At 36.8% G+C, this 25,863-nt stretch overlaps 1 protein-coding gene across 1 annotated transcript in view; it reads left to right on the top strand.

Moving 5' to 3' along the window:
• COL28A1 (collagen type XXVIII alpha 1 chain) overlaps positions 1–25,863 on the top strand; it is a 46,098-nt gene that overhangs the window by 12,431 nt on the left and 7,804 nt on the right. Inside the window, 11 exon segments of the mRNA XM_027911096.1 lie at positions 323–391; positions 1,652–1,720; positions 2,304–2,394; positions 3,853–3,894; positions 4,053–4,060; positions 5,058–5,126; positions 9,119–9,187; positions 11,215–11,283; positions 17,970–18,038; positions 19,557–19,625; positions 24,498–24,566. Of these exon segments, the coding sequence (XP_027766897.1) occupies positions 323–391; positions 1,652–1,720; positions 2,304–2,394; positions 3,853–3,894; positions 4,053–4,060; positions 5,058–5,126; positions 9,119–9,187; positions 11,215–11,283; positions 17,970–18,038; positions 19,557–19,625; positions 24,498–24,566 (693 nt within the window).

The following is a 25,863-nucleotide window of genomic DNA, read 5'->3' as shown; positions in this document are numbered from 1 at the left end:
TATGGTGAGGATCCCTCATACCTGATCATTCCTGCTTCACAATTGAGTTGTACTGCACCCAAATTTAGGCTAACTTACCTCCCTGATCCCTGTCATCTCTTAGACCACACTTTTAAGCAGTTAACCCTACGTCATGAGAGCTGGAATGCAATCTAGTGCTCCAAGTATTAACTGAAAAGTACTTTCAAATGTTTCTAAAATGTCATTTATGCTTTTTCTTTTCTTTAGAAGTTGCCATTAAGACATCTATATGAAAATTTTATGCTCCTCAAAAGTATCAAGTTGAATTAGGACTGAACCTTCTAATTGTCTTTTTCCCAAGGGTGCTCAAGGTCAAGAAGGTAAAATTGGATTGCCAGGACCTCCTGGAATTAGTGAGCCAGGATTACCTGTAAGTCAATGATATATACACTGGAAGTTGAACTATAATAAAATAAGTCTTACTGAGAGTAATTGATTGGCAGTAGCTATATCGGCTACCACCTTGTACCTAGTCTGAAGCAGCAGAAGCAGGTTCAGCTATGACAGCTCAGTATTGCAGCAATAGCTGTGTCTTGCCCAAGTTGGAGAGTAAAGTCACATACAAACAAATTTTTGGGAAAATAAAAACATTGCTTGGTCCATGTGAACAAAATTGCAGTACCCAGTTTTCCTATATCTGAACTATACTCCTACTTGTTTGAGTTGAGGATAATCTTTAAAAGTTGTCTAAAATAAATTTTACGAAGATGAAAATGCAAGAGCTGAAACATCTCTCAACCTCTGTGAGTTTTTGTGTTCTGAATTACAGAACTTTGGCAAGCTCTTGATTTAGTGCTCACAGGCTGCTTTTTCTTCCTGAAACATATGACATGGGGTTTTCTTGTGTATAAGAAGCTACAAATGTGGATGGGCACTAGAGTAATTCTAATGGTATTTTTGAAAGTCACTTAGTGGTTGTGAAAGGCTATTTTCCCCAGAAAAATATGTGGAAAACTTTTGTTTAATCAAGATCATCCTTAAAAACTATTAAGCTATTTAATAGCCTTAATTAAGGAAAGGTAGCTGAATTTTGCAGAAAGTCAGAAAGTATTCTGAAAATAATTATTTCTGATCTTGTATCTACTTGTATCTACTTTTCACTCTCTGAATTACCTACAGGCATCCTGATATAGTAATCTGACATATTGTTCGAAATATTTTGTAGGTCGTGTTCCTTAATAGAAAGTTCTATGTGGGCTATTTGTGATTTATTTGAAGTAATGTTCCTGGCAAATATTTGCAGCCTGGATTGGCCATTGGCTACAGACTTGTCTAAAACTACTGATTTTTAAAAGTTGTTTTCCTTAGAATTGATTAAGCAAGACCTTTTCTGATAACTTTGCAAGCATTTCTCTTTCTCATATGAGTATACGCTTGCAATTCTTCCTACAAAAGACTGATGCAATTGCAAATGGTACTATTACAAATGTCTGTGGAAAAAAAGAATATAGGTGCAGGAGAGTGGAAGGGGCTTAAAAGACAGAATACTTTATTTTTTACAGGAAGAAAAAAATTAACCAGATACTCATATTTTTGAGGAATGTGTTTATGCAAGCATTGTTTCTTGTAAGTCTATTGATTCAATAAAATTAGCTACATGAACAGTAATTAACCACTTAATATCTCTTAGGGGGAAAAGGGAGATCAAGGTCCCAGAGGCCCAGAAGGACCCCCTGGCAAAGGAGATGTAGGTTAAAAGGTATGGCTTGACATGCACACTGGAAAAATATTACAAACTTTAGAAGGACCTATTTTACAAGGGTTTGGATGCTGACCTACTTTTTCTCTCATTACATCTTAAGTAGCTACTCTGTTTTAACTGATGATTTAAAAGGATTTAAGAGAGAGCAATGTGTTCCATAGCTTGAACAAGTGTAGCAAAATCAGACTATAAATGTAGAACCTTAAGTTAATAGGGTAGTAGAGATTTCCTAAAAATTCAATACAGAGTTTTCAATGAAATTAGGAGGTGACGAATTAGTTCAGTATGTTGAAAGGGAGAGAGAAACTAAGAGAAACTAGGAGACTAGTTAGATATCTGAATACAAAATTAGAAGCCTGGAAAGACGTATTAGTAGACAGACAGGTTTTATCTCCCACCTGGTTAAATTCATGACATTTGAGGCAAATTCTAGAACTGAGTGGGATTTTAGTTGGAGTGGAGCATCTGATTACCTTTCTAATTATGAGTGTCATTATCACTGTGTTTTTGGCTATCTGTGCATCCACAGCTGTGAATGAATCTTAGTTGTGATTGAAAAAGAAGTGTTTGTTTTCATCAGGGTGACCCTGGAGAAAAAGGATCCCAGGGACTGATTGGTCATAAAGGACTACAGGGCCCAGTTGGACCAAAAGTAAGCTTGTTCCTCCATGGTAACCCTTCCCTCTGTACTTTATAAAAGAATCTTTGGAATTTATGTAATGTACAAATTTCTCAAGCATCTAATGCTTTCAGACGTAACAGAACAAAGGAAAAGCAGAAATATTTCCATCCTCTGTCTAAAAGAAACAGAGGTCCCAAGGAGAAAAACAATACGTAAACATATAATTACATACCTTATAGTTATGTATGAGCACTGATGAGCTAAATTAAAGTTGTCCAAGTGATTCTAACCAGTTGTCCTACTGAGTAAAATAGGTGGATTCAGCAAGAGTATATCTGAGTTTGAAGGTTTTAAAAACTTTTGAAAATTCACTGCTATTTTAAGAATAAAGTAGTTACTCTTGTTATAATGTGTCAGATAACTTCAACTTTTATTGATGCTTTTCAGCTTTGGTGTTAGTTTTTAGAGAGGACGAATCACTAACCTACATCCTAACACTTCGAAGTAATTTCATCCCCATTTATCTTCTTCCTTAAAAATATATGTGCACCCACACAAAAGTAAATGAGGGTATTGCACATACAGTATACTCAGTCTGGCTCTAGGACACCACAGAGTGCTGTGATGTGGTTTGTACTTGTTTGTGCGTGGAGGAGGAAGAAAGAAAGGAATGCAAAAAGCTCAGGGTACACCTGAAGTTAAAAGGCAAACACAGAAAAGGAGACATGGAGTGCTCCTATCTCTTATAATGGTTTCAAACCATAATAATGTGCCAAATTTTATGCCAAGTGGCATGCTGTAAGGCATGACTTGTATGAAGACAGGTTTCACTACACTGGCCTCACTTCTTCACATTTTTCCTGTTGCTGTGACATTTTTTAATAGACCAGTAAGCAGGTCAAGATTGTTCACTGATAAAACTCATGCTGAAAAATAACAAATTTTCAGACTTTTTTGCCTTTTTCACTATGACTTTATTCTGTTCAATACAGTTCATATCACTTTTATAGCAGATGGGCCATGATCCAAAATCCACTGAAGTCTGTAGGAGTTTTTCCAAACCCTTTACTGAATTTTAGACTAGTGCTTACATATGCAGTGGCTGATGAGAGAAAACAAGTGTTTTGGGTAATTATAAAATGCAAGCTGATTTTTCGAAAATATATAAAACTTTGTCTCTTTAGCTCCATAATAATTTCTCGGTTTTAACAAGTATCTACTGTGTTTCTGACTGTTGATAGTAATGTAACAGGTTTGTTTTCTCTTTCCACTCTGGAAATACAATGGTAACTAGTAATTGGGATCCTGAAACATCCTGATATGTGCAGTAGAAAAGAAAGACATTGTAAACTTCTAATGCAAGGAATGTTTTTCAAAGCTGGGAGTTACCATGGTTTGAGGTCTTTTTAGGACATCTCTAAGTGTTTGAGGTAGTAGTGGGTGATTGCGAGAGGTCTTAACTCCTGGACTGCCATGGTTGCATCCATCTGTGGATGATCAGTGACAGGACCTGAGGGAATGGCCTAAAGTTGTATCAGGGGAGATTTAGGTTGGATATTAGACAAAGGTTCTTCACCCAGTGGGTGGTTGGGCACTGGAACAGGCTCCCCAGGGAAGTGATCACAGCACCATCCTGACAGAGTTCAAGGAGCATTTGGATGGTACTCTCAGGCACATGGTGTGACTCTTGGGGATGGTTCTGTGCAGGGCCAGGAGCTGGACTTGATGATCCTTGTGGATCCCTTCCAACTTGGCGTGTTCTGTGATTCTGTGGTTGGAAGTTCATTTATTTTAAGCTACACCCACCTTTGGGGGCTGGAGTTTTATTTCCCTTGACAACCATTATGCTGTTACTAATATGGAGACAGTAACATTAGAAAGCTGTTTTTTCTAATATTTTTTTCTCATGGTTACAGCTGCTCAGTGATTGTGATAGAATATTTGATCTGTGTTCCCTAGTGAATGTTTCCTGAAATACTGCCTGTCCTTCTCACTAGTGTGAAAAACTGTAAATGTTTAATTGAAAATTGAAATTTTCTTTTTAAGTTCCTTAATGTAAAGTGAAACATCTGTTGTCATAGATTAAACACTAGAAGGAGACAAATTTTGCTCTGTGAAGGGATAACATAAGGAACATGAATTCTAAGGCTGATTGCTTTCCAGGAAAGCCACTGACAGAGCTAAGATTTCGAAACAGTTGAATTGGATAATATTTGAGGAAAACTCAAGTTTCTCCTTGAGTCTTCAGACTGTGGAGCTTGCAATTGTGAAATGCTGCACCACTGCATCTATAGGTTTTCTAAACATGCTCTGTGTCAGCACTTGTCTTTGAATTTCCTTGCTGTTCTCTATGTGCTTTGGCAGAAATGAAGTCATGCAGCCTTGCTGGTGTGAGCAAAAGCAGGCAGAAGCCACAGGTGCATCTGGCCTCTGAAACTGAATTATAATATTCACCCTTCAGTTGAAAACTAAAGCCATCAAGTTATTCAAAAAGGCAGAACAAAATCTTTTACATAGTTGCAGAGTAACAAAAGTATAAGATAGGTCAAATCAAGGTAGTAAAATATTTCTTTAGAAATACTGATTTTGTATTACCTAACTCAAGAACTGTCACTGTCAGAAAGACTTGAATACTTGTTCTTTTCTGTAAAACTTTGGAAATGACTGCTGAATATACTGAATATAATTTTGAATTTGTTTCTTTTTGGATAGGGGGATCCAGGACCCAAAGGCTCACGGGGAGATGATGGACTTCCTGGAAATTCCATAATGGGACCAATGGTAGGAGTTTTTAGACAAAAGATGGAAAGTAAATAAACATGAGACAAATGCAAAACTCTTGTAAAATATGCACACCACTTGAATGACTTTAAGATAGGAACTCACCAATTCTTCAACTTTTCCATCACTCCAGGTTAAGTCTGTTTTAAAAATAAACATTACCTTTTCAAAGAAGAAACACAAAATAGTTTCTCACCCTGGAAGCTTCCCACAGGAAGTGTTCATTAGGAAGGTAGTTCTTCGAATTCATCTCCACCTGTCATTAGCTCATGTGGTCTTTTATAGCTCTCTATGGGCAATATGCTCTTTATTGAGTATAAACTAAGAGTTAATAGTTATTTTAACAGTATTTCAGTATAACAGCATTTCAGTATTACAAACCTTGCACATTCAAAAGCACAAGCAAGACCTAATGTAAAGAATTTTAAGAATAGATCTTTTGAAAGTACTTCTGTGTATGTATATTACAGAATAGGATTTACTTGATTATGTCCTTTACAACTTTAACATCATCACCAAGAATGAAGTACAGTAGACTGTAGCAGGATTGCTGTGCTCACTGTTGTAGCCTTTAGTGATTAAATGACAAGATCAACACCCAAGTGAAAGACCAGAGATGAAACTGAGGATCCAGAATTAACACAGACAGAGATTGCAGACTTTACAAAAGTAAGAGAATGAAAAGTTCTCTTCTGTAGAACAAACATGAGTTTGTACAAAGGCTGCTTGAAGAGTAAGGTAAGATCAAGGACCATCCTATTGTCCTTAAGAAATAACTTAGAATTTAGATAAATTTACAAAAAAATAACATTTATGGTGTTTTATCACTGTTGAAAAGTAAATTGAAATTTTCAAGGAATGGTTCTCTCTCTCCTGTTTTTTTAAGTGGTAATAATAGTTCAGGATGATTGTTAGGTACAAAAAGTTATGACTGCCTTTTCTCCTTGAATAATACATTATAGTTATCAACATGGAATTTGGTTGATATTTTAACACCGAATTACCAAAACCCTTAAGTAGGGTTTTTCCTTGACTCCTTGGAATTGCCTTTCATTTAACTAATCAGAATAATAAGGCAGCATTAGATAACCATGCCACTCACATTTCTACATTATTTAAGAGTAAACTGAAAAGAACACTCCCTAGAACTGATCCTAAGTCCTCTACTGCAAAAACTGAATATATTTCCTTGTACTTTGCAGCTTTCACCTCCTCCCCACTTAACACAGTTTATATCGTATTGAACTTCCATCAGTTGTAATATGGGTTGTAACTTTCTATAAGCCTTCTGCCACTTATAAGGGAATAGTTCAGGGAACTTTCTTTGTAAACCTCTTTTTTTTTTTTTTTCCTTTTCTTTCCACATTTATCATGTCTGCACATAAAATATTCTGCTCAATCCATTGATTCACTTTGTGCAAATACAGACGATAGACTCAAATTCAGAAACCAATTGGTTTATGTGTACCTAACACAATGTAATTCAAAATAAAGCACTTAAAGCACTTTTTTGTGATAACATCTTAGGAATATCAATAATGCTTTCCTCCTGGCTTGACAAGTTTCTGTCAGTACACCTACACCTACCAGAGAATGCTGCACAGCACATTGAATCACATGTAGCATTTATTAGTAGTATTTATTTTTCATTTTAAAGAACACTAGATTTATTTACTTTGTCTATAATCTAGAATATTACTGTGTTTTTCTTATACAAAGAAGTGATGAACATTACTTAATTGTCCAGTCATATATTTAAACAATTAGATTTTGTTATAGCAGATGATTTTTTCTTAGTAATGACCATGGATGCAAGATTTATGCTTGTATTTTTCTTTCCTTTGAAAGAGTGTAGAAGCAACTATCTCTATATTACTTCTTTAGAAAATTATTTTAAAATCGCCCTGGAAAGGCTGAAAAATAGATTAATTCATTCAGCAGGCCATCTGTGACATCAATGGCACTTGCATTTTTGCCATTGCACCAACTTAGAGTGAGTCACTGTGACTGTCTGTTCCAGACACCACAAAATTCTGTGAAGAAGTAATCACAGAATTGCTCCTAGGCCCTCTCTTGTGTATTTTTAGTGTAACTATTTAAAAAAAACCCTAACAAAATAATCTGGACTAGATAACTGTTTCTTACGTAAGATTTGGGTATAGAATTGGCTTAAGTAGATTTTTAGCATTTATAGATATAAATGGTAAAACCAGACACTTGATAAAATCTCAATTCTTACACAAGAGAATGTGTTAACATGTATTTGGTATTTACAATGGTCTCAAGATTAAATGAAAACATCTGTTTGGCCATTTCTTACTGTAATGGGATTACAAGTACAAGCAGTTATGAACCCAGGAGCAGATAGGAGCCCATGATCCATGTTTTCCTTTCTTGTTAAGTATATTGTTATTAAACATTTCTAAAACATTTCTCATTTTATCTGGAGTTTAAGAACTATGGATATTAAGAATCATGAAGAAGTAAAATTGACTTTCCTTTATAAAGCTAGACCTGGAAACATGCTGATTGTTTAAATTTTTACAGAGCTGGATCAGAATTCCATCATTTGAAAATTAGAAAACATGAAGAAACATCTTCCAGGGCTGACACAGTTTGAATCTGGTGGTCAGGGTCTGTTTAAAGTCTTCCAGTTAAACGATCCCATTGGATCTGAGAATAGAAGTGATTCATACGGCAGTGACTTACTATGTAAATTTTTCTTAAGCATAAGACATGCTTGCATCCCTATTCCAGATTTCATCTTAAAGTAGTTTCAGGGTTTCATCTTAACCAGAACATTGAGTCTTACCTTGCGTTTCTTCATTTACCTACCTCCTCACCTAAACCTGTAATATATGGCTTTAGAGGACCCAAAGCAGCTCTTCCATTTTTCTGACAGGACTAAATTGGTTAAGAAGGTCTGATTGTTTGTATCTATGGTAGAGATGTTCATGGATCAGGAAATTTGGACCCAAAGTCTGTTTTTGTTGGATATCTAACTAGAGTATGAGTTGATTTGTTCTTCAGCCATGGACAATGTATTCAGACAGACCAGCTGCTGAGATCTGAACTGCTAACAGGACTCCATTCTTAGTTTCTTGAAGTATTACGTTGTTGCAGAAATCTACAGATGTGTTACAAGGATGAAACAGCAGTTTTGTTGTTTTTTAGTTTTTTAGTTCCATTTTTCTGGTTATTTGCTTTTACCGGCATAGACAGGGAAATATTTGCTGTTGATATGTACTTGAGGATATGTTATGTGTATGTATATTGACGAGTTGTTTACAACACTCTACAACACCCTTTTGTAGTCTATTAATATTTCTTGGTTCTGTGGGACTTCTCTTCTGGCCCTGAAAAGATGCATAGAGGTTTTGCAGATGCACAAATCTTTAGTGGAAGTCAGTGGAAGAGTCAACAGAAGGAGTGGTTGTCTCTTGATACAAAGCATTTTAGGCTGAACTAAGAGAAATGATCTCTTTCTTATAGCTGGTTGTATTTATTTCTTTTACTATTTTCCCTTGTAGAACGCAGTTTTGCATTACTGTGTGAGTGAACCAATGTGATTACCTGGAAGTGCAAAATGTGTAACATACAACTTAAGGCTGCCATATTATGTTTCAGTATTGTTCAGTTCATTGCTCAAATGTCAGTACTTACCCCCAAATTCATAAAAGTTTAGGTTTTTAAAAATAAATTTAACTTTGTACAGGCTGAAGATAAAGTCAATAGTCTGAAGATTTCTCTCTGCAATCAAACATCTAGAAATTAATAATTTCCTAATAAAAACTTCTTTTCAATCAATTAAAAAAAACAAGTAAAACAGCACAAAAATTCCTGAACTTTGTGAACAAATTGCAGGAGCTACTAACTGCTATTCTCTATTTCCAAAAAGATGTTAAGTAGTTTCCTTACATATTTTTAATATTTGTTATGTTGTGAAGATCGAGTTACTGGCATGATTTCTGACTTACTTTTTTTATATTTAGGGAAACCCGGGACTACCTGGACCACCTGGACCCCCTGGAGCAAAAGGTGATGGTCACAAAGGTGAAGCTGTAAGTACAATTTGAATTCTGTACTTTGTGTTCTACTGGAAAAAAAGAAAATTTCCATGTGATAACTCAATACTTAGTTGCTTAGAATTAGTTACTTAACTAAGTGTAATTAATATTCCTTTAGCTAATTTAAATGTTACACATATATTTTGAAATCCTTTCCTGTCCTAGATACAGTGCCAGTTCTACAGGCAGTCAGAACTGGATATAAACGGTTCTCATTTCAGCATCATGAAAAGGATACCATGTAATTGTATAAAAATCTTTATGACTGCTTATACATGTTTAATATAATCCCTGCTTTGAATTCTTTTCCCTCCCTCCCTTTTCTTTACTGTTCTCTATTCAAGATTTCTAATACCATCTGCTTGTTCAAATTTTGCAGTTTCAGTTCCTGGATTTTTCAGCTGCTTTTCATACTAGGAGGTTAAATCCTCTTATCTGAAGATTTTCTGTCCCTTGCTTTTCTCATGGTTGTCTCCAGAGTGGGTTAATACAGCTGTTTCAGCTGCCAAATTCCATTACAAGGACATATCATCCTAAATTTCAGTCATCCAAACCATACGGACATGTTTACCAGCTTTTCACTAGTAGGTGAAAGTACTGTTGCCGTCCTTCAACCACCACGTCAAAATTCCATTAGCATTATTTATTCTATGTCTCTGATCCAGCATTATTTCAAACTACAATGATGCAGGCACTCACAAATGCGCTGAGGTGGGGCCTGAGTGCTTTGAAATAAGTCATGACTCAGCTCCAATTTCCTATCGTTCAAACTGTTCCTGGGAAGATCCTTCGGGACCAGAATTAGTTCAAAAGGCACTCACTCAGAATGCCTGGTGTAATACCACATACCTGACACATTTCATGTAATGTGTAAAGGTTCTGTTGTGCTGTAACACACATCTTTCCCCTGCTGTTCTGTGCCCCGTGATCTGGAAAGACCAACTTCATAAACCACTGGCAGACAAGATTTATGTAGCTGTCTCAGTAGCATGGTGGGGCAAAGACATCTGCCTTATGAAGGCTGAAAGAGAGGCTGGGAGTGCTCCCAGCAGTATGAAAGGCAGCTGAAGGAGCTGATGAATTGAGTGGGGAGTTCAGGAGAACAGGCTGTCAAACACAAATGCACCCAAGTCTGTTAGTGTCAGGGCTTAAACCATGGAAATTAAGCACCGTGAAGGGTGCTTGCTCAATCCCTCCTTTTTTCCTCCCCCTACCCCAGTGAAATTGGGAGGAGAATCAAAGTAAAACTTTTATGTTGAGAGAGGAACAACTTAAAAATTGAAAATAAAGTAAACAACAATAATAATGGTAAATAATAATAGTAATAATGATAATAAAAAGGAAGCAAACAAGTGGTCAACAAGAAAATTGCTCACTACCCACTAACCAATGCAAGGCTCCTCTTCCTAAACCCAGATTGGCCCCAGATTCTAGGTAACTTCCCCCAGTTTATACACTGGGCATTATGTTCTATGGTGTGGAATATCCCTTTGGTCAGTTCAGGTCACCTATCCCGTCTATGCTCCCTCCCATTGGCAGAGCATAAGACAAGGAAAAAAGTCATTGACTTAGGATAGACATGGCTTAGCTAAAACCCAAAACATCAGCGTGTTGTCGACAACACTCTCTTATGAATCCAAAACACAGCACTGTAACAGCTACACAGAAGAAATTAACTGTACCCAAGCTGAAACTAGGACACAGGGTTACCTAACCCCCAAATTTAGGTGGGTTAGCTCTGGTATTCCAGTTGTCTAATGTCTGCAGTGTATGAATCATGGAGCATTGTCTGCTTTCTCACTGTTTTCTCTGAGCTGAGAACAACTCAAATGTTCTTCAGTCAAGAGCTGTACTTTTTTTCCACCACTCTAATAGTCTTTTTTATGTTTCCGCCTGGGACTGAGGATGGCTGTCACTCAGTACACATCAGAAATGTGAAGAAATTCTCTTCTTTGTTGAAGCATATAAGTAGTCTTCCCTTAGGACAACTACTGACATGCTTTATTCCTCTGCTGTACCAGGGACCTCCAGGACCAGCAGGACCTCCAGGACCAGAAGGTCCAAAAGGCGTGGGAGATGCTGGACCAAAGGTACTTGCACAATAGGAGTACATGCATCTGACTCATAGACAAGGTAGACAAATATCTTCCAAAAATGCATTAGATTAGAATAAAAAAATATGACAAAGTACTGCATTCTCATTTTTCACTTTCCATTTCAGTTAGAAGAAAAGCCAGTGATAGACTTTTCTGACACGATAGAAACCAGTTCTTGCTTTATCCCCAGACTTGATGCAAATCTGCAGATTTTCCATGCATCCAAAGACCCAGAAGGTTTCTAGATGTTGGTGTTTCCATGTGGAATTCAGATTCCGACATAAGCATGGTGTTGCCTAATAATTATGCCCTTTCTTTCTTCTGCGGAAGTGCAAAGCATGAGGCCAAAAGGGAGTCAGGTGTTACATGGAACTAATGAGATATTTTTAAAGTTCCTAGAAATGGATTCCTAAGAGAAGACTATAGACTTTTATCTAAAATTAATGTTTGCTTAGAGACAAAACTTGACAGACAAAACGAAGAAGCTGACAAAGGAATTAGAATAGGAAACAAGCAGTGTGTTGCAGGAGAAAACAAAATAAATATTGCCAAAGAAGTTTTTTTCCCAAACAGAAAGAACTTTTAACTTCAGTTCCCAGAACATGAGAATTCCTATTTAAAATAAACTGCAATAACCTCTTAAAAATATCCACAATAAAGGAAAAACTTAAGGACATTAAGAATTCTATGATTCTATGATTCTTAGAATGACTTGACTGTAGAATTACCACAGAATGGTCTGACACTGGGATCTGAGAAACCTGGCTTTGTGCTTCCATTCTGAATTACTGCATATCAATATGAGGCATTGCACATCAAGTAATGCAAGGCCCATGACACAAACTACTAAAGAACTAAAAGTAATGTCAATTACATTATTCAGGATAAACTTATGGAAAATGCCTACTGCTAAACTAATTAATTTTTTCTGTAGGAGACTGTATCTTTTCCAATTTGAGATATCAGACTCTATATGATATAGTTTTATAATACATTTTTTTGGTACTACAGAAAAATATTTCATTAAAATCCTAGAATCTCATATGAAATTATTATTAATGTTTTTAAAAATGTAACTTATGACTACAAAATGTCTAAGGGTATAATTTCTTCTGGAATTCCTCCTGATTTCCTAAATGTATAATTCTGCAAAGTAATGTTTCTCAAAGAAAAGGAATTGGGAAGTCGTGTCAAGTAATCGAATAAGATGATCTCCCACTACAATGCCATGGTTTAAAGATTAAAAACCCCAGAAATATAAATCAGAATTTCAGTGGGTCTATAGGAGGTGCATATAAAGAAATTTGACTTAAGTCCAAAATGGAAATAAAAGATTATTTTTTAATTGAAAGGAAACCGCTAGAATAATTGCAGTGAAATTTCTCACAGCTGTAAGTTTTAAAATCAATGTTTGTGTTGTGTTTCTGAAAAGTACCACAAATACAAAAGTATACAGGAATGCACTTAGGCAAAAATAGTGCCTGGCTTAAATGAGATATTATCAGAAAGTGGGTCACAAGTTCCTTTTCTTCTTATAATAATGAATTCATAGAATTGCTGGACTGTGTAATTATTAGAAAAGTTCCAGCTCATGGAAGAGATGGAAGTGCAATAGTGTATCATAAAGTGCATTAGAAAGAAGGAGGTAAAAGCTGTAAAGTAAGAGAAAATGTGTCCCGTTTTTGCAGTGGAGGACATGGGATCTAACCTTTTTGTCAGTTGTTCTTAAACCACTGTAAGTCTTTTGATAAAATGTTGAATATATTTAATTAAATAATAGGTTATCTATTATAGTACTTACAGTTTCCAATTTTGGCTCCAAGTAATATAAATTTTTTTCAGTTGGAGAGAGCTGTTCATATTCCTTTACAGAGACATCAAAGACAGAGACATAGAAAGTATTACCATTCCTCAAGGTCTGTGAAGTATATTCATGGTACTGGTAAAGAGATTTATTGGTAGGAATATGACCTGTGTTGAGGTAGTTGAAAATTATCAATTGTACATTATTAATTAGTAATAAATTTGGCAAAAGGCCTGTTACTTTGATGTAGATTTGACTGAGCAAAAGTGAAACAGCAGACACCAAGATGTGAGGCTTGTAATTTCATAGTACTTAATCATGACAGGAAATCATGGCCAGGCTTTGCAAACGAAGATTTGGGAAGGGGCTCTACCCACACTTGCTACAAGCGCGCTGATGGCTAAAAAGGCCAATGCGAGATAGACAAGTCCAGCTGCAGAAGGCACAGCAGAAAGTCTTCTTAGGTAGTATCGGCAAGACACAGTTCTTTCTGCATTGTCTTTTCCCCTCAAGAATGATTCTATGTGTGTTCTCAAAAGCAGCAGCAGCGTTATAGATGGTGTGTCTCCAGGCCTCCTGACTGGAGGCCTGGGAAGACCAACGGTGGTGATCAATATGGCCAAGGCTGAGGGATTGTTTCAGGCAGTCCTTGTATCTCCTCTTCGGGGCTCCTCTCTTGCGGCAACCAGTGGCAAGTTCACCATGGAGCACGATCTTAGGGAGGCGGCAGTCCTTGATCCTGGAGACGTGCCCTGCCCAACGTAGCTGTGTTCTCAACAACAGGAAATAGTATAATGGAATATCTAGTAATAGAAACTCTTATCCTCATCTTAGGCAAAAAGGGGTTTCAATGGTCCCACAAGCCAGGAAGTGGATTTCCTTCAGATGAAGTTAAACTGGATGATCTGATCTGCAAGTCATGTGGGGTGAAATGTATGTTGTTCTATACATAGTGAGCAGCTGTAGCTTTTGCAGTGTATGACTGCTGCACAAAAGCATGCCTTATCCAACAAGGTATAACGTCTCTGATTTCGTTCTTTCTATCCACACCAGACATGGTATAGAGCGCACTGGAAAAAAAGAAACTTTATATATTATATATATATATATTTATATAAATATCTAAATATATTAACTTCTCTTTCCCTGATTTTTTGCTTTTTGAATCCTTAATCTCTGTGTAACTTTTTGGTAGCAAAGGTTCCACAAGGAAGAAGAATTTACTTGAACTGCAAGAATTGCACCAGAACTTAGTACATAAAATGGACAATCTTCTGTTTTTTTCAAATAAAATATAAGTGCACTGGCTACCTCTTATCCCTCTCACATAAAAAAAAAGTGAATATAAAACCAGCAACAATCTCAGAATATAAAAAAGAACATTTATTTGATAAGAGAGACTCATAAATTTACACACTAGTTAATTTGAAATTCCTTTGAGTATCATTATATAGGAATGTTTCACTCATTTGAATCAGAGCTCTGTTCTCTCTTCTTTCAGAAATGACTCACATATGTGCACACTGCTAGACAGGAATTTTATGTATCAGAGGTCAAATTCATGTGAAAACAAAATTGTAACATGTGGGATGCATTCAATCTTGGCAGCAACCTATTTTCTGTAGCATTGAAACAGAAGCACATAATGTCAGAATACAATAAAAAGTTTGATTTAAAAACACTGTTGGCAGCTAGGAGGTGGGTTACAGACATTCAAGAGCAAGAGCCCAGCACTAGAAATAAAGGAAGTAACTAGGTAGCAGAAAGATTATTAAAATCTCTAGCACAGTCCCTAGTGCACGAACATTTGGGTTGAATTCAGTTGCAATATAAAGAACCTTTGCAGCTTGGGCCCTGACTATTTGAACTAAAATGTGGAAAGTAGAGATGTAATATCTTTTTTTATAATATTTTCTTCTTACAGATCCTGTTATATCCATTAGCTGTCACTACAGTATTGCAGGGTCTGCTGTAATTTTGAGTGTCAAATACACATGCTTTACACTAAATGAGGTATATATATTTGGAAGCCAAGATTTACTTTTCAGTGACCATTAGGTCATTTAATGAATTTTTCTTGAATAAATGGTACAGAACAGACATAGAAATCCCATACTTTACACTGTCTTGACTCAGTCCTTTATTTCTTGTTTCAGTGGTGTTTTTCTAGTTCACTGTTTTGCTGATGTTGACAAGCTTGTCTACAAGCACAATGCAGGAAATAAATTAGACCTTATCAAAGAACAGTACTAATCCTTCTTGAAATGAATTCTCTGGAGGACAGTTTAGTGTGACACCTTAGAAAAAAGAACTGCTCCACTTCACAACTCATAAAGCAAAATAAAAGTCTTTTTCTTTAAGCCAAGAAATACAGAAACCTTGAGGATTACTATAAAGCTCTACAAAAGAGCTTTTCAGTGAGACATCTGGTATTAACTAAGCATGTGAGGCTAAAATTCAATCCTTCACCTGCAACGACCCTGTGTTAAGACTGTGTTACCCATGGGAGGAAGAGGCAGATGACTTCAAGTCACCCTTACGCTCTTTATGGTCTCGGCTGGTCTAAGAGCAGGTTGTAGGTATATGGGATACTGGACCATAAGGAATCATTTATATTTGGTAACCTCCCATTCAGCTTCCATCACAGCAGCTCACAGTCTGTTTCTCAGGCCACAGCAGCCCAGGATCTCCTAAAAAGTACTTATAATGAAAAGTCTTATCTGTATATATCTCTATGTATCTCCTAGCTCTGGCACCTCTAGCAGGTTTCAGAGGGAGGCTTGGGCAAGGAAAGCTTTGGCTGCTCTGTGCAACTTCTGCTCATGAAGAGTGCTACAAACCTCTTAAGGCTGTATTATGGTTGTGGGGACATTGAGTACCAATAAATACCCCTTTGATAACAAATGCCTACCTTTGGCAAGACTCTCAGTATTTCCTAATAATATGACAATCTCAAGGAAATTGTAAGAAAATGCATTGAAGGTGGAATTGAGAAACTGGACATATTTTAAAAGAAACATCTACCACTCATCCCACTGCGGAGGGGCATTTCCCACTACCATGTACCAGACTAAAGAGCTACAATATTTACATACTTAAGATTGCAATCTTTAAAAGCTTATAGCTAAAATTTTGGAAAAATAGTTCAAGGGCATTGCCAGTGTTTTGGCTCTTTGCACTGGCAGGGAAGGTGTGATATAAAAGCCTTAAGTCGTCTGAGAGAGAAATTTCCTCACAACTGAACGTAGCAGTCAGTTTAACCCCATCAGCCTGGCACACAAATTTAAAGCTAAGAGCATCCATGTACCATGCCTATGTCTTGACTCAAACTGGCCAGTCTCCAGTGCTTTGGAAGAAAGAAGAATTGAAATGAAATTCCAAAGCCAAACGTTATATCGAGAAGGAAAGCATTATAAGCTCAGACTATGCCTTAGCCTTAGAGATTGAACCGTAGGAATTTCACCTAAAAGCAGTCACTATAATGGCTGTGCACATTCCTCCCACGACCTAAAGAAAATCAGTAAAAGATTCTGTTTCTTTCCTTCCTTTTTTATACTTGCACCTCTCTCCTAGATCGAATGTTCCCTCTGTAGGCACAGCCTTTTCTACAGCTTTTCCCAGTTCAAAAAGAAGTAAAATGAAGCGTTTTTATAATTAATTGTTGTTATTATTATATCAAGAAATTGAATTTCTTCTGCTCTGTTTTTAATATATTGGATGATCCATAGCTTATCAGTAAATTTCTTTCTTTTGCACTTGCCTCTACAGTCATAGGTTTAGGGATATCAGGCTAAACCTGATTCAGAATATTCTGCATTTATAACTCATCGGTTAGGAACTTTTTTTTTCTTTTCAAACTCATGGGAGTTTTCCAGTGATGATATTTTGAATGTGAACCTATTCCCTCATTTGTACAATTATGGATTGAGGGAAACAAAACTGCCTTTTTTGTCCCTGTGCATTTCTGCTATCACCAATGTCCCCTGACCCCCATCTCCTTTGCTGGGTTTGTCTGCAGCACTAGGCTCCATGTTACACTCATTTTCCCCTGACTAGATGACTGCTGTCTTCTCTCTTCCTGGTGCTTAAGGGATGAGTCCCCTCTGGGTTTTCTTTGTTTCTCAGTGAAACCACAGATTGAATCTCCTGCCATTACCCAGCCTCCAACTATCATCAAAACTGTCAAGAATGAATATGCTCAAGGTCATACATTTCTGATGAATTTGGCTGAAATCAAATGATGACTTCATAATATACCGGAAGAAAAAAGAGGACCAACAAAGACAAGCAGAAGCACAGACAGAGTATCTCTCAAGCCTCATTTCCTTAAGAAAATAAGATAAAAGTATTTGCATTGAGGCTTTCTAAGAAAACAAAGGGCTGTTCTTTTTATTCTTCTATATTAATGCTATTAAAATTAATTTAGTTTTCATAATTGCTTAAGTTTGACAGTTCTGGAAATTAAATGTTTCTAGTGTCAAAACAAGCACAATATCAGTAAAGGGCATGATCTCTATTGTGTCCCACCAACAAGTTTCTTGTCTGTCCTGGTAAACCACTGCAAAATGTGAAGGGAAAATGGTACTGTTTCAAAACAAGTTTGCTTTTCTTTTTTTCTGTATCTGATAAGTTTCCAAAGTAGTGTTCTAAATCTGTAGGTGATTTTGATCACATGGACCTTCCTGTAGAGCATAAATAATGTTGGTGCTGTATTTTGGGTGCTTTTTTTTATACCTATCTATGAAGCAGCTGTTTATTCACATAGCATTTATTCGGCTCATTTTTTAAACTCATTAGTTTGACTGCTTCATAAGTGGATGAAAAATATAATAGTTATTAGGTGATAAATGACTGAGATTTCTGTGACTATTTTCAGGGAGACCATGGAATTAGAGGCTATCCTGGGCCCCCGTGGCCACCAGGAATAGGAACCATTGGTCCCAAGGTTGGTATGATGCTGTGATGAAGTTTTTGTGCTATTTGGTGATTCTGGCTGCCAGACTCTGGTCTTTCAGACGCCTAAAGATCTTCATCAGTTATTGATTTATATTGGTGCAACTGCAAGAGGAATCAAGCACGAAAACATGGTCACTAACCATACGCTTCTACCAACCAAATTAGGAAGGGGTCCTAACAGGATAAAAATTGCATTTTCAGCTAAACTTTATGAGACTACAGCTGGAAATTGAACAGAGCTATTAAACTGGTAAATCAGTTAAAAGATGCATTTCTTCTGCTGGTATCTATCCTGTTTCCAAGACATTATTTTGTGGTGGAAAATACATTAAATGTGAATTTTATGTTGCAATTTTTACTCAAATCAAATTCAATTAATATGATTAGTAAAACCATTAGGAAAGAAACATGAAAGCAAAATGCTAATTCTATAAGAAAAAAGCATGCAACATCTGGGCAATTTTTTCTCCCTGCACTAGAGTGATTTATAATTCAAAAAAGACATACTGAGAAGAAAAGAAGTGCTGTACTTATCAGGATTTCCTTATTGCAGGTGTATCCATCAATTATTTTTACAAAGGCAATGAGGAGAAACATTCTGTGTATTTCTCTGTGTTAATTTAATTTAAAAATAGTTATGACTTTTTAACTTTTCTAGAATTAGCAGAGAGTAACAGAAGTCTCCACTGCCCTTTTGTATAAACTAGTATCTGAATTAAGACACATTGCTGCTACCAACCCCTTACAGAAATGCAATAAGCGAGAGAGCATTTTAGGATGTGACTGATTTCCTTTGTTTCCCGAAAGCTGCAGCAGTTTCAGTACCTTGGTAAATCATACTGACACAGCCTGTTTAACAATAGTAAGTTTGGACTGAGTGTCAAAATGCTACAAATGTGTGACACTCTGTGCTATTACCACAAAGCCTTCAAGAATTAAAAATGCTAGATTAGCCTGCCTGCAAAGCACTAGGGCTTTACCTGACTTTGACTGTATCGGCACAAATCAGCAGATCCCACTTGATCCTTGCCCTCCCACTTAAGATTTTCTGAATGACTGGTGCTCCCTAAGACAGTGGCACCACAGGGTCTTGGCATATCTACATCGTGCACAAGAACTAGCTAACATGCCTGACAGATTTACTTTCACTCTGGTCCTTTGTGCTTCTACTGTTATACCTCTCTTGTGTGGAGGGATTATAGGAAGCCATTGTATAAAGATGTTTTTTGTTGTCTTCTGTGTGGGGAAAAAATGGGGAAAATATCATACTATGTCATGAGCAACTATTATTTTTTAATTATTTTAAGCTTAATTGTTTCTTTGCTTCCCTAGGAATTTGCCAAAGATAATTACTAAGACCCACACTGAGAAACCATAAACCAAAGAGGAATCAGAACTAGTCTTTGACATGGTTTTACTTTTTGCTTGCAGTGACTTTGAGATGACTTCTTTAGTGTTACCAGGAGTTCACCTCCTAATTCTTCTTTTTTTTGCCTCACTGTTATAGGGTATTATGGGACAGAAAGGCTTGCCTGGTCCACCTGGACTCCCTGGCAACAGCATACAAGGAAGTAAGGTAATCCAGCTTAAACTGGTATCTGTCCAGTTTCTTCTTAAAACTGACTCTTGAGGAGATTGATTGTCTTTCTTCCTCTTTGTCACTGAGTAGGTGAATGCCTGCAATATTTCATTTTACACTTAAGTTTCTTATTCATAAATTACGTACTATTTACTTTATCTGCTGAGTTTTCAATTTTGTTTGCACCCAATTGCTTTCCTACTGTTCTTGTCATGGCAAATATACTTAACCTGGAAAACTACACTCATCTCTGCCATGTCTTACTGATTTACTTAGATTTAAAGGATAGTTTTAATTTTTTATTAAAGGAAAGTTTTTATTCACCCAGTTCCTGCCATAGCCACGACTTCTCTCCCTATAAACAGAAACACAAATACGACAACATATTCTGGACATTCAAAGTTATTAAACTGCCTTGTCATAAATACGTAGAAGAAATTATTAAAACTGGAGGCTCTAGTGGAGAACAACCCAAGTTTCTCTTGTTTTTGTTAAATCAGTGTGCTTAAAATTGAGTTTTTGGTGCAATATGTTCCTGATCAGGGGTATTGTGCTCAGATCTCCAAGTCTAGGTTGTCAAATTACCAGTAAGTCAGTGAAAGGGGCATTGTTCTACATGGTTTAGAAAAGGTGCCTCTCTGTCCTGTGATTTGCTGTAGACACTAAAGCCACTGTGGAATTCACTGACAAACAGGTCTTCATTGGAAAATAATGACATTCTGAATAAAACAAACAAATTTATAAAAATGTCTATTGTTTGAAAAATCATCTGGAGGAGAATCTTTCTTTGGTTCATTGTAGAATTACTTCATACAGGCTTTGCCAGAAAAGCACAGGTTCCTTTGGACTTTATTTTGTTCAGGACTTGCTTTGAGTCCATTTTTAATGTCTTCCATTTTTATATTTCTGTTCAATCATTTCCCTTTTTACTCTGCAGAGAGTTCCTTTTTTTCATTGTGAGGTGTTTCATAGCACAAAAGCTTTCTTTATTATGTTCTTTCTTTTCCCCTTATTGCATAAGTCACTTTCGTGGGTTCTGATTTATTTTGTTTCCAGGCTTTCCTAGAGAGAGAGATATCTCTATGCATTTAAGAGTCATGACTGTCTAGACATTGTTTCTGATCCATTTGCAGTTTGCCTCTATATTAATTAACAGTAACCACAAAGCTATTACATATTTTAATGTGAGGACATAACTTCTTGTCTTCTTTTCTTTTCTCCCTTTTTTTGTTGAATCTCTGAAGGCTCCTTGCTCTATTCTTGTGAAAACCAGAAAAATTTGTGTCACCTATAGGAAAACAATTTCCTACCTGTCTTTAATAACCATTTCTGCTGTATTTCCAGAATCTAATCTTTGTTAATTCCATGGGTATGTGAGGTTATTTATAAAAGCATAATCACCATTCTGAACAGAAATGTTTCAGCAATCAAATGCATCAGATGACACATGATAAAATATATAAATTATGTAATTTTTGTTTGTGAGAAAATATAAACATCACCCAAAATATTCTCACATCTCTCTATCTACATATCTATGTATTTACATACCTCTCTCTATATATATGTGTTTAGATACACATAGATGTATGTTTGGATGCTGTGTTGGTAATTCTATGAATACATATCTAAAACATACTTTAGGAGTATAGAAAACTCGGTTTTATTATGCAAATTTTCCAGTACAAGAGTACAGTTCACTAACACACAGTAAGACAAATGTATGCTTGTAAAGTAAGGATGTGGAATTTAGGGATGTTGGAAAGTTACGGAAGGTCTTTGTCATTGGGTTTGAAACCAAAACTGTGATGATGTAGTGGATGAAACAGCTGGTGTTGTCTCTGTAGCACCCCATAAGTTGTATGAGTACAGTCTTGCCATTTCAATTTTCTTTCCTTAACAAGTGCTTTTAAAAATTATGATTATTTTTATATAATTCTTAAGAATAGCTTATTTCTGAACAGCTTTGGCAAATTGCTCTGGTGTACCTGTTTCCTCCATATACTGATGCCTGCTGATCTTCTATCTGTCTGTTTTGTCTTTCTGTCTCTTCACATGTCAAGATTCATTCTTTTTGGCCACTCTTCATCAGCTTAAAGCTACTGTCTTCCTGAATTTGAACTATCAATATCACTCCAGGTATTTTTTCATATATAGTAAGAGATCTCAGTGTGCACATGGTAAGAATGGAATGCAAAAAATGAGATGGGTTTCATGTAACTTTATGTTGATAGCCACATTTACAGGTTTTCTTTTTTTATGCTTTATTTCCTTTCAAAACCGCAGTCTAGACATAGTCAAATCTGCACTCAGTTCATAGAATGACATTTTTGTGTAGAAAACTGATTATTGGTCTATAATATAGCGGGATATTAGGGTCAGGGATTCAAGGGTTTGCATTTTTACATGCATACCACTTTTTTTTTATGGTAAGGCTGATGGTCAAGTTTGAATTTAATTATGCACATGGGTTGAACTGGCAAAACTATAAATATTTTAAATTAATACAGCATACTTCTGGGGTTTTACTAAATGGTCTGTTATGGCATCTATGGTAAATTCTTCTAATGATGATTGATTGCACAAGTAGTGGAAGCAGGCTTTGGTTCTGCAGTTGACATTTTAAAGGATGAAACTCACACATGTGCTTGCGAGAAATATCACCTGTAAAGCCATGAATTTGTCTAGAACAGTAGGCCTTGTTCAGTTTTCGTTGCCTGAACACCATCCTAACAGTGTCAAATGGGCAGTAACAAACAGCAGCAATAAATCTATAGCTTCCTTGGATCTGACATTTATTATTAGTGAAGGATCACTGGAATACACACCATATCTTAATTCTAGTCCTTGTATATGTGCTCTGCAGACCTGCAAAGGTGTTGGTCAGGAAGCTCTGTGATGGCCCTAACCAGGAAAGATAGTCAAAGCCACTGCTGAACAGCAAGCCTTGAAACATGATGGCACGCTGTTTCACTATGTTTAAAAGTCATTAATCCCTAAATGAAGGGCCCAAGAAGAACAGTCCTGCTAAAAAGTGACTTAAAGTAGATTAAATAGTCACTATGAGTTCCTACAACAGTGCAAAAGAAATTGCTTTGTGCATCCCATTGCCTTAGGAGTATTTCCTATTTGCAAGAAATTTGGGTTTTGCCCCTGGTGCATTAGGTGTGCAATTTGGTGCATGACAGTTTGTTTTTCAGTCTCCAGAATCTACATAACAGTGTCTGAATTTTTGCTGCTGTAAGAAACTGGGGAGAGGGGAACGGGAGAAATTCTGCTTACAGAGGCAAGAGGCTGACAGTTAGCAGGTCAGTGATACACAGCCTCAGTGATAAGCAGAGCGTTTTAGCTCCCTGACTTAGGGCTACTGGACCAAGAGGCTCCCAAAGGGCAAGGCTGTAAAGGCTTTGCTCCAGTGGAGGTGTGAACAGTGGAATGTAGTGGGCACCTTCCTTTAGCACAAGGCGAGACCACAATCACACATGTGCAAGCAGAAGCTTCCACATCAGCAGGATCTCAGTCAAATCTGGAATTTGGACAGGGGAAACCATCCACAGACATGACTCATAGTACACTGCATCTTCAAGGAGCTGCATCTCCTTGCCTGACTCCTGGTGAACTCCCAGCTCATGGGAGTCAGAAGCCCTTAATACCAGGAAGAAAAGGCAGACGTGGCTGTGCACTGTGCAGCTGTTTCTCCACCTGCAGAAATCCATAAGCCCCTGTCCAGCACACCAGAAATGGTCAGTGGCCAGTCCTGCTGCACTAGTGCACCTTTGGTAAAGGCTGGAGTCTTGATACTTGGAAACATTTCTGTGTTTCTCTGCCCATTATGAGCAATACGACCCTTTAGACCCATTTGTGAGCAGTAATACAAGTATTGGTAATAGATGCTTTAGTGGGACAGTCTGAGAGCTCTTGACTGAAAAACAGAACTGATTAACCTTGGACTTGCATCTCATGGGGTAGGTTTGGTACAGGTGACAACTGCTCCTGATCTCATTGGCATTCTCTGTAGCTGGTTCTGCTATCTGCACCAGGCACTGCTGTTATGTCAATTATGTATGTATGTAACATGAACTATGGTGAAGCATTTGAATCATATGATTCTATGACTTATGTACCAGGGAATATAACCACATCTAGTTGAATTTAAAAAATGCATACAGCAGCTGATCTGGAAAAAAAAAAATGTGTTGCCCTATTATTAAATAAAACAAGAAAGTTTTGGAAGCCAGATGCTGTGATGAATTTTCTCTGTATTTTAGATAATAGCTGTGTTTTATAATGTTGTATGACCATATTGCTAGCATGGACATGCTTTTCAAGTCTGTGTGCATGCAGCAGGGCATGTGGAACAATCATTACAAACAAATTTGAGCTTTGTAACTAAAATAATACTGCCTTCTGAAGTATCAGCAGAAAGATGTTCAGCTCCACACACTGTGAAAAGTAGAGATGTCTTCTTATTTACTTAAGAGGAGAAAAACGAATTCTGGGTGTGTATTTTTAGAGAACCGTTGCATTGGATCTCATTTTACTGCTTGTAGACAGGATGAAATAACTGTCTGAGCCTCAGTGAGCTTTCATTTGTTTCATTTCATTTGTTCCAGTGAAATGACAATTTTCATTTAGTTAATCAGGAATAATTCTTCATTATATACTTTAAAAGGTTTCATGTATGTTCTGAATGATAGTCACTTGCTTATTTCTCCATAGTCAGACCACTTTTATCTTGAAAATTGTGTGCTTCGTTGCATAATACAAATATCTGGCTTTCTCTTTGATGCAGAATGTTCTAAAGTAAACAGAGACAACATAGATTTTACTTTAATTTTCAGTTAAAATTAAATTCCATATTTTGTTCAGGGAGAAAAAGGAAATCAAGGTTTTCAAGGACAGAAGGGATCAGTAGGAATTGGCCTTCCTGGACCAAAGGTAAATCCCAGGTTTTGTTTGACTCCTGTATTTTTTCTACAATGACTGAAGCCCAAGCCTGAATCTTTCCTTACTGAACAACTTCCTTGATACAAAAATTGTGAGAATTTTCTGCATTCAACTATTCACATCTAACAAATTTTGAGCAAAGAAAATTTAAATACCTTGTCTATTTATCAGAGATTCTCCAATGTGCAGCTTCTGGTGGGAGCTGCCTGACCAAATAAAACCAAGGCTCCTGGTCAAAGTGGATGTGCAGAGCAGCTCTGCACATACCCAAGTGACAGGAGTGTGCCCAGGGGGAATGAGTGTTGATGTAAATGCATGATGCAGTAAACCTGCTTTAACTCATGGCATATGCCTGGACTGGCTGGGCAACCCCTCTACAATAATTGCAAAATAGATGAAATATTGCATTTATTATGAAGGCTGTGTCTGAAAAGCCTGAGGAAGAAAACTGACATGGCAATATTCAAGGGAAAGCAGAAATGGTCGTGCTCCCTAACTTTTAAGTTACCCAAAGAAGAGTTCAGTCCCCTCTCTAGTCACCTGAGGCAGGCAGTACTCATTCAGAGCACCAGCCACGTGTTGCCTGCAGTAGTGGTGTTCATGGCATTATGATCTACACTAGCTCACATTATATAGCACTTTCTGAGACTTATTCAAGCTACTGCAGCTTGGAGTTTTTATGCAACAACGAATACCAAGCTCTTTCACACAGATAAAAATTTCTGCCTCCTAATTCTATTTTCTCTCACATGCCAAGTGCCACATACTATAATAATAACTGAAATATTTTTACTGACCTTTATATTCATCTTGTATATTGATTAGTCTTTGTGGCCCAATTTAAATCTCTCCAAATACTCACTTATCTGTTTATTATTAATACAACAGACTTGTCACAGATGAAAAGGAATGGTTTAGTTCAGCAGGAATTTCATATATGTGCTAAATACCAAAGGGATCAGGTTTTAGTATGTTTATGTGTAAGAGAGTAGCAGCACCACAGCAGTCAGCAGACCGTATTTGCTTTCCTATTATAATTAATGCTGACATTAACTTTGATGAGGTTAGATTCAAGTGATGGACAGGTAATAAAAAGTGATATCCTTCGCTTTTGATGTTATGATTTTGTGATATAGAATAGGAACTGTCTTTCAAGAGCTTACTTAGTTGAGACTGGTTTTCTTAAACCAGCTGTGGAGCAGCTACATTCAATTTTCAGGTTTATACCAGCTTGAATAAGACCAGAATCAGACTGAGAGAGTCAAAAGGGTTCCTTAAAATAGGTACC

This window comes from Empidonax traillii, unplaced genomic scaffold (assembly GCF_003031625.1).
Source record: "Empidonax traillii isolate 1590-97213 ecotype Southwest subspecies unplaced genomic scaffold, ASM303162v1 scaffold30:size3273891, whole genome shotgun sequence".
In the NCBI taxonomy this organism is placed as follows: domain Eukaryota; kingdom Metazoa; phylum Chordata; class Aves; order Passeriformes; family Tyrannidae; genus Empidonax; species Empidonax traillii.
The sequence above is the reverse complement of the archived record's forward strand: the minus strand, read 5'-3'. Positions and strand labels throughout refer to the sequence as shown.